This window comes from Lagopus leucura, unplaced genomic scaffold (assembly GCF_019238085.1).
Source record: "Lagopus leucura isolate 7727_CA_CO unplaced genomic scaffold, USGS_WTPT01 Super-Scaffold_100088, whole genome shotgun sequence".
NCBI classification, from domain to species: domain Eukaryota; kingdom Metazoa; phylum Chordata; class Aves; order Galliformes; family Phasianidae; genus Lagopus; species Lagopus leucura.
Genome location: NW_024962319.1, coordinates 534,308 through 543,623, shown reverse-complemented (window position 1 = coordinate 543,623; position 9,316 = coordinate 534,308). Strand labels below are relative to the sequence as shown.

Genomic DNA, 9,316 nt, shown 5'->3' with positions numbered 1-9,316 from the left:
CACGCCCCTATCCTACAAAACACGCCCGGCCCGGCTCAGTTCAGCTCAGCTCTCTCTTCGCTCCGCCGCAGCCGCTGCCGGCCGGGAGCCCATGGGAGGCGGCTGGGAGGTTTGGGGGGGTTCGGGTGGGTGGCGGGGAGAGGTCGCCGGGCCCTCGCTGTCTTTTCCTATCCCGGCCATCGCGCTGCGCTGGGGGTGTTGAGAGCCACGGGAATCCCGTCCCGCGTGGGTGAGTGGGGAACTTCCCGGGAATGGGAGGAGGGCGGGGGGAAGCAGAAAGATGGACAGCCCGGGGGAATGTGTGGGGATCGATGTGTGCCCGCAGCCTCCGGTGCCTCCATCCCGAGCATCCCTCCCGGTTTGGTTTGGTTCCCCTTGGGGATGCTGCTGGGTGAGAACAGCGGTATGCGATGCTCCCGGCTCCAGCCCTCCCCACTCTTCCCCTCGTGCCCCGCAGGCAGCGGGAGGATGGAGAACAAGGCCATGTACCTGCACACCTTCAGCGAGAGGGAGAACGGATCCATCTTCGAGGAGCCCTTCGAGGGCAGGAGCCTCTCCAAGCTGAACCTCTGCGAGGACGGTGAGTGTTGCATGCTGCATTTGGGGGCAGGAACCCATCCCGAGCGGGGATCTCTCCTTCCACTGTAGTTCTTTGGGAGAAGTGCTCTGGGAATCCCACTGCACAGAGCTCCCTGTGTCTCCTCTGCTGTTCTGTCTGTCCCTTCTGGACTCATGGGGGGATGAGTGCTCCTGTAGGTTCACAACGGGCTCTGCTGCTGACCAGGGCTGTGCTCGAAGTGCTTCTTTTAGTGGGGAAAGTTTGAGCTTCCAGCTCTCATGTGTGTTGCAAGTGTTTTTGCCCAGGGATGCCCTTTTTCTTTTCTCTTGGCATACAAAGTGCTCCTTCCACTCAGTCCTGGCTTGGTCTCCATCACGAGATCAAGTACCATGGAACAGTCTCTCCCAAAGGAGGCAGAACATTGCTCATATCACTGATGCCTTCCCAGGCTCACACACGTGGGGCAGCCCTGGATGTAATGGGGAACCCGGGCAGGCTGCATCCAGGCACTGCCAAATTGCTGTGTGGATGCTCACGCTGCGCAGGTGGCTCAAGGCGAGAAGAGCCATGGTGTTCCTATGGTGCTCCAGCCCTTGGGATGGGCACATCTTTGGGTCTGTGGGTCATTTTCCATGGCATTTACATGGGTAGTATTGCTACCCATACCCGATGTCACCCTGCAGTGCTCCCCCTGACCCCGCAGCACGTGGACCACCCCAGCAGAGCTCAGTGCTGGCACGGAGCAGGAGCTGGAAGGGTTGGAGCTCTCTGCAGCCAAGCCCTGGCTGCAGCACTGAGCAGCAGCGTGCTGCCCCGTATGCTGGATCAACAACCCCTGTGTCTCCAGGGCCAAAACCTCTCCTCCCTTGCTCTCCCTATGCACAGAGTTCACTGCAGGGAACCCGATCCCCACCCACTGTTGTGGGATCCAGAGGGTTGTGTTCGCTCTGGAGCTGCATGGGATGATTCCCTGGGCAGAGACAAGGTCAGCCCTGAGCCTGTGAGGCTTTAGCACAAGGCAGGGCTCATCCCAGCATGAGGATGAGGAGGGATGCATGCAAACACTGCTCCCCTACTTTGGGATAGGAACACAGGGACCTCTAAATGGGACTGGGGATCAACCCTGCTCTCAGTCCCCACCTTCTTCTGGGGCCGGGCAGAGCACACAGCTCAGCTCCCCCGGGGATGGGCAGGGGAGAAATATTTGCTTTTCCCCTTGGTTACGAGCCGGAGCACAGCCCTGGGCTGCTCGTGTGGTGAACAGGGAGGAGTGGGTGGTTCAGGGCTCGGGGCCAGCTCCTCCCGGAGCCTCCCAGGACCTGATATAAGTGTTAATGTCAGAAAAATATTGCAGCTTTGCTCATTATGAAACCTTCGGTTCCATCTGTTTGGCCGGTGACAGCATGCCCCGAGCAGCAAATGGGAACCGTATGCGGGTAATGAGCTGCATGTTACAGGGAGGGAGGCTGCTGGAAGGTGAGAGCTGCCCTTGCACCTTCCGCTGCTCTGGGTGCCCTCAGACCTGGGATCCCATGGGATCCTGGGATCAGCCAGCAGGACCATAGCACTTCATCATCTCAGAGCCTGGTCACTAACCTCCCTCTGCCATAAATCTGCTCCGTCTTGAGCCCGACACCCAACGTTGTCCTTTGCTGGCTGGAGGGTTTCGTGAGACCCCTGAACCTGGGCAGGAGGGACCCACCGCCCATGGCTGGGGAAGGTCTGGGTGCAATGGGATCACAGAACGATAGAATTGTTAGGGTTGGAGAACACCTCTAAGAGAAGGGGACAGCCCAGCTCCTTGTCCATCATATCCCCGCCTCGGTCTCATAGAGTGCCCATTGAATGGGATGGGGCTGGCTCCCCAAGCCCCACTGTGATGTTCTCTGCTGGATGCAGGCATTGTTCATGGGCGTGGATAAGTGTGGTCTCCTCCTCATTGGGTTTGTCTTTGGGGCCACCGTGCTTCTCCCACTTCAGTCTTTCTGCTGGATGCATCCAGTTGGGTGCACTGGAGTACTGAGAGAGGGCAGGGTCCGACCAGCCCCACCTGCTGCATTGCTGACAGCATTATGACAGCTGAGATGTTGGCAGATTGGCTCCTGGAGATGATGGACCCACACTGGCCCGGTGCTCCCTGTAACACCCACTTTGTCCCCAGGTGCCGGGCACAGGATGAAGGCAGCCGGGCGCTGCGGGCGGCTGGGCTCCCTGGCAGCACTCAAGTATGCTGTGCTGGGACTCTACCTCCTCGTCTTCCTCATCCTCGTTGGTGTCTTCATCCTTGCAGGTAAGGGCTGAGTGAGGGGCCACGCTCCCTTGAGCAGGATGGGATGGGCACCTGCTGATGGCATCCCTTCAGGGGAGAGGGGTCGGCGATGGGGTCTGCTGTTTGTGAGGCTTGGACCCATCCCTGGAGGGAGGTTGGATGGGGTTGTGGGCAGCTTGGTCTATGGGAGGTGGCACAGAATGGGCTCCCCAGGGCAGTGAGCATGGCTCCCAAGGAGACACAGGGTTTGATTTTGGGTGGTGCTGTGTGGAGCTGGGGCTTGGACAATGATCTCCATGAGTTCCTTTCTTCTTGTTCTGTTCTGTGGGAGTCAGCATGGACTTCAGGCTCCCACCCTACACTGCAACCTCAGCCCCATGCACACATCCCACGGGGTTGGCTCTGCCCTGTGTCACTGCTACCTTTTATCCTCCCTTGTCCCAAAGTCCTGGACTCAGTTTGGGCAGCAGTCTGTATCCCTTTCCATGGCCCTGCACGGCAGGGACACCACAACAGCTATCATACAGTCAGAGAATGGATTGGGTTGGAAGGAACCTCAGAGATCATCCATCTCCAAGCCCTAACAAGCACAGGACTGCTCCAAAACACGGACAGGAGATGCGACCCCAAGGACCATTCTTTACAAAGGGTGGATTTCGCTTTCTGTGGGCTGAGGAAGGGACAGCGGAGTTTTTTGCTGGAATTTTGAAGCCTCTCCCACTGATTTCTTGCATTACATTGTTTTAATGTTGTTGTTGGACCGAGAAACCCCGCGCTGGGGATGCCATGAATTGTGCAAAGGGCTTGGGACAGGCACGCTCATCCTGGTCTGAGGCGCAGCTGTTTGCTGAAAGCAGCTCCAGCAATAACAGGAACAGGATCGCAGTGTCTGATAGGGGCAGGGAGAGCTGCAGCTGGGGCATCTTCAGGGCCTCATGTCCTGCAGGCACTGAGATCCCCACTCTACCCATAAATCAAGTCCCAGTTGCCCATGGGGGGGGGCCGCCCCCCCCAGAGCCAGGCCCTTCAGCCCACCCCATGCCTTGAGGTGCCCAGGATCAGGCTCAGCCCTGCTGCATCCCACTGAGCTAGGTGTGTGTCCAGAGCTGGCAAAGGGCAGAAAATGAGTAAACCACAAAAAAAACAAAACAAAATAAACCACTTAAGAACTGAGGAAACAGGATGTTTTGGGTGAAAAAAAAAAAAAAATAAAAAAAAAAGCAGGGGAAAAAAAACCAAGAGGCACGGTGCTCTAAACGCAGCCTGCTTTTAATATCCTCTTTTGCAAGAGTTTGTTGTAGTGGTTTTCTGGCTGCGCCCCTGGGATGCACACTCCCTCCTGCTTGGCTCCTCCAGGCACCGGCAGAAAGGCGATGTGGAAGAGAGAGATCAGCGGGGCTGCCAAGGGGGAATGGATTGCAGGGTGGGATCAGGCCGCAGGCACGCGCTGGAGCTGAGGGCACGTGGTTGGGGAACACAGAGCTCGGGGTTATGGGGTTGAAAACACAGCTGAGCCCTCCTCGTGCCCGAAAAGAGCACGGAGCCTGAGCTGGTTGCACTCTTATGGACTCTGCTCTCAGCTTTTTTGCTGGTTGAATCCCAGCACTGCAGCTGACTTCTGCATGCACTGAAGTTGCCTCGGTGCGGGCATCCAACCGTGCTGGTGGATGGAGCTGCACCCCACTGCCACGCGTGCACATTTTGGCACCTCATAATGGGAAGACAAATACAACCAACCACTCAAAAATCCCCTTCTTTCCCCCACTTCAATTGCTGAGCATGATGCTGTGGAGCATCCCTTTGGTTTCTTGGGATCAGCTGTGCTGGCTGTGCTCCCTCCCAGCTCCTCATGCACCCCCTCCAAGTTGCACCTTTCTGTATGCTTGCACGTGTGCATGGGGTGAGAGTGCAAGCACCGTGCAGCTTGCAGCTGGAGCAGTGCCTGGGGAAGGATTTGCAATTCCTTGGGAAAGAGCAGGGCATAGCAGCTCATGGGTGCTCCCAGGGCAGGATCTGGGGTTGGGGAGCCGCGCCAGGAGATGCTGGGGATAGCAGCCAGAAGGACGACGTGTCCCAACAACACAATAGCAGGGAGGGAGCAGTTGCTTGCCGAGCCCTTTGGGGACCATGAGCTCAGCCCTGGCGCTGCCAGGCCTCGTGCTGGAGCTGGCAGCAGGGTGGTATTTGGGGTGGCCTTGCCAGGTGCTGCGTGCAGATGGGTGTGCATCACCACTGGTACCATCGCACGCGTGGGTCTGTCCTGCGTGCAACTGTGTGTATACACTGTGTGCATGCAGCTGTGCTCTATAAATGAGTGTGTTTGTGTGCACGCATGCATTAGTGTGTCTGTGTGTGTGCACGTGTACAAGCTGCGTGTGTGCATCTGTGTGCGTGCTGCAGGCTCCTGGCAGCTCTGATAAACACCCGCCAGTTCCCAGGTCCAGCATTCAAGCAAACAAAAGCAAACAAGGAGGCTGTGGGACCAACACACCCATGTTGTGCTCCTCTGGCTCAGCCCAATGCCTGCAGCTTTGCCTGATGAGTGGTGTCACATTCATCCTCATTACTCACAGCCATTCCCCTCCCTTCCGGTGGGTCGGGATGAGGACTTGCCCTGTGTTATCAGGCTCAATATTTCATGCCTTTTCTTGGGACAAAGCCTTTTCTTTCCCATCTGCTGGTCACCAGCAAGGGAGGAGCAGCAGCAATGGGACCATACTGGCAGTGGTGGCTGATGGCACTGGGGTTGTGGGAGCACGGGGCTGCTGGCACGGGGCTGTGTGCATGGAGAGGTGGGATGGGAGCTGCACACAGCACACAAGGGACACATTGCCTCCAGCTGTCTGTGGGCTCCAGGGCTTCTCATTTTTTCCCTCATTGCTGGAGGGAGATGTGGGGCCTGAGGGCAGATGGATGTCCCAGCTGATGGCTTCTTCCCCTCCATCCTTATCTCCATTTCTTCATCCTTCCTTCCATCCCTTTCTCCCTCCGTTCTTCCCTCCATCTATCTTTCCCTCCATTTCTTCCTCTTCCTCCATCTTTCTATCCCTTCACCGTTCCAGCCTTCCCTCCATCTCTACATTCTTCCTTCCAGCTCTTTCTCCATTCATCCTTCCCTCCATCTCTCTATGCTTACCTCCAGTTCTCCATCCCTCCCTCCACCTCTCCTTCCTTCCATCCCCTTCTCTCTCCCTTCATTCTTCTCTCCATCTCTATCCTTCCCTCCATTTCTTCATCTCTCCTTCCATCTCTCAATCCTTCCATCCTTCCCCCCATCCCTTTCTCTCTGCCTCCCTCCATCCCTCCGTCCTTCCTTCTATCCCTCCATCCCTCCCTCCCTCTCTCCTCCTCCACAGGGACCACAGAGCCAACCCACTGGGCTGCATCACAGAGCAGAGCTTTGTGTTCCAGCCAGGGGAGAAAGCTGGTTGTTAAATTAAAATTAAAACTTCTGCAGGGGAAGAAGTAATTTGGAGATTTGTGTCTGGGGAGGGATCTGTGTGTGCAGAGGGAAGCGGACACTTTTAGCAGCCAGTTGGCTGCAGGGAAAGGCACAGAATGAAACCGCTCAGCCTGGAGCAGGGAGGCTCAGAGGGATCCCATCATGGCCATAAATCCCTACAGGAGGTGCAAGGGGAAAGGGCTGGGCTCTGCTCAGGGGCACTGGGTGTAGCCTGGAGCTCAGGAGCTCCTCTCTGCCCATCAGCAGCACTGGTGTGCAGGCAGATGCCAGAGCCTTGGCACAGGGAGTAGAGAGCTGAGGGGACTTCTGCTTGGGCATCACCCACAGCCCCTGGCTGAGGTGCTGGGCACACTGCTCTGGGCAGTCCTGCAGTGGTGGGGAGGAGGGGAGGACCAGAAGGATCCAGGGGTGCCTCCAGCCCCAAGCACCCTGGGGTTCTGAGGTTCTGTGATGATAAGTGGATGGATGATGGGTAGATGTATGGATGGATTGATGGGTGGATGGGTAGGTGGATGAGTGGATGAGTGGTGGATTGTTGGATGGGTAGATGAATGAGTGGGTGGGTAGATGGATGAGTGGATGGGTAGATGGATGAGTGGATGGGTAGATGGATGAGTGGATGGGTAGATGGATGAGTAGATGGGTAGATGGATGAGTGGATGAGTAGATGGATGAGTGGATGGGTAGATGGATGAGTGGATGAGTAGATGGATGAGTGGATGGGTAGATGGATGAGTGGATGGGTAGATGGATGAGTGGATGGGTAGATGGATGAGTGGATGAGTAGATGGATGAGTGGGTGAATGAGTGGACGGATGGATGGGTGGATAGATGGATCAGTGGAGCACCTCAGAACGGGAGATGCCCAAATGCTATGTGCACACCTCTGCCAAGCCCCATCTTCTTGGGGTGCTTCCTTATGCCTCTTTCCCTTCTCTCCCTCGCAGTCTCCAGGCCGCAGACTTCTCCTGAGGACCTGAAGGCGTTGATGGGGAATGTGAACCGCCTCAATGAGAGTTTCCGGGACATGCAACTGAAGCTGCTGCACCTCCCTCTGAAAGGGGATGTGATGGATCACATCTGGAGGCTCCAGGACCTTCTCCAGAACCACTCGGACTCCTTGTTCCTCATGACGGGCTCGCTGCAGAAGCTGGAAGGCCTTCTGTGGAGCCTGCAGACCCAGGCTGGCCAAACCGATAGGGCCGTGGCCAATCTGTGGGACAGCCTGGCCCTGCAGGGCGATGCAGCCCAGCAGGAGCTCTACAAGCTCTCAGTGGAGAGCAACAACAGCCGGCTGCTGCTGCAACACCACGAACACCTCTTGAGCCACTTGGGCAGCAGGCTGGAGGGTCTGAGCGAGCAAGTGACAGCCGTCAGCGGAGCCGCCGATGCCATGAACAGGACCTTCTCCTACGATGTCAACGTCCACCACAGCCGCATCCAGGACCTGCAGGTACTGATCAGCAATGCCACCGAGGACGCCCGGCGGATGCGGCTCATCCACATCGCCATGGAGGAGCAGCTGAAGCACGAGCTGGCCATCCTCGGCAACGTGACGGAGGACCTGCGTCTCAAGGACTGGGAGCACTCCATTGCACTGAAGAACATCTCCGTCATACGGGGTAGGTCGAGGTCCTTTGGTAAGCAGCATCCTGGTTGGCGCTGAGAATCATAGCACAGTTTGAGTTGCGAGGGACTTTTAAAGGCCATCTGGTCCAACTCCGCTGCAGTGGGGGTGTCCTTGGTGCTTTGGGTGGCCCTGGTGGCATGGGGATTTCCTTTGGGGGCATCTCAGGAACGCTTGCATGCACCAAATCCGTCACAGAACCACAAAATCATAGGGGTTGGAAAGGACATCTGGAGAACAACTAGTCCAACTCTAGGTCTGTGTGGTGTCCAGGCGTCTCCATCGCCTTGGGCGCTCTATCAGTGTCCCTCCAAGTTCTCTCTGGTCCACATTAGGGAGCTCCTGGGATTTTCTCACTGGTTAAACCTCTGCCAGGTCCCTGCTGACCACAGACCGGGCTGAGTGCAGCAGGTGGAGGGCTTTGTGTGGTGCTGCAGTGGTCAAACAGAACATTTCCCATCAGGTGCCTTCACTCATCACCCATCACATCACTTGCTTAACCACATATCCTTATCAGATATCTATTATGTATACCACATATAAGATGTTGGAGGAAATTTTTCACTCACAGAGTGGTCAGGCCCTGGCACTGCTGCCTGGAGAAGCTGTGGGCGCCCCATTGCTGGAGGTGCCCAGGGTCATGTATGGGGGCTGAGCAGCCTGATGTAGTGCCTGATTCAATGGCTGGCAACCAACTCATCGATCTCTGAGGTCCCTTCCAACCCAAGACGTTCTATGATTCTATAATCTTCTTCTTTGCAGGTTTCCCTTCCCATGTTCTCATCTCTACCTGCAGCCCATACCAAATAACCAGCCCATCCTCTCTTGACCACTGCCCCTAGTTTTGCAGAAATCCTTTTTTGCCTATTATGATATTACTGTCTTAGGCAGTGACATATGCACACCCAGCACAGAGGTGCTCCTCTTGCTACTCCTCAGTCACATCATGGACAGATGGGTTTTCACTGGCTGAAACATGAGCAGGTTCAGTGGGATCCAATTCACACCAGCTCCCAATTCCAATGTCCTCAGTCCATGATGAGCATTTTCCTGGTGCTCCTTGCCAAAACACCAGATTTTAGTGCAGGGTAGTGCAGAGGCTGCCAAGACACTGGATCTGTCTGGCTGTTATCTGAGCAAGGAGGGGACAAATGTGGCTTTGCAGCATCTGGAGCTGCAGCAGCTTCAGCCACCTGACAGCAGAATCATAGAACCATAGAATCATAGAATGATTAGGCTGGAAGGAACCTTAAAGATCTTAGAACCACAGAAAGGATTGGGTTGGAAGAGACCTTAAAGATCATAGAGCCATGGAATGGTTGGGTTGGAAGGGTCACTAAAGATCATAGAGCCATGGAATGGTTGGGTTGGAAGGGTCATTAAAGATCATAGAGCCAT

The 9,316-nt window shown here is 56.0% G+C and overlaps 1 protein-coding gene across 4 annotated transcripts in view; it reads left to right on the top strand.

Annotated features, from left to right (window-relative positions):
- The first annotated feature begins 119 nt into the window (after positions 1-119).
- The window catches only part of SCARA5 (scavenger receptor class A member 5), a 19,671-nt gene continuing 10,474 nt past the window's right edge, over positions 120-9,316 (top strand). For 2 of the 4 annotated variants that reach the window (XM_042887517.1, XM_042887515.1), the window contains exons 1-4: positions 120-229; positions 458-580; positions 2,721-2,849; positions 7,239-7,913. In XM_042887517.1, coding sequence (XP_042743451.1) covers positions 469-580; positions 2,721-2,849; positions 7,239-7,913 — 916 coding nt within the window. In that variant the 5' untranslated portion in view covers positions 120-229; positions 458-468. Of the gene's footprint in view, positions 230-297; positions 581-2,720; positions 2,850-7,238; positions 7,914-9,316 lie in introns of those variants that run through there. The other 2 variants (XM_042887516.1, XM_042887514.1) reach the window with 2 other exon arrangements.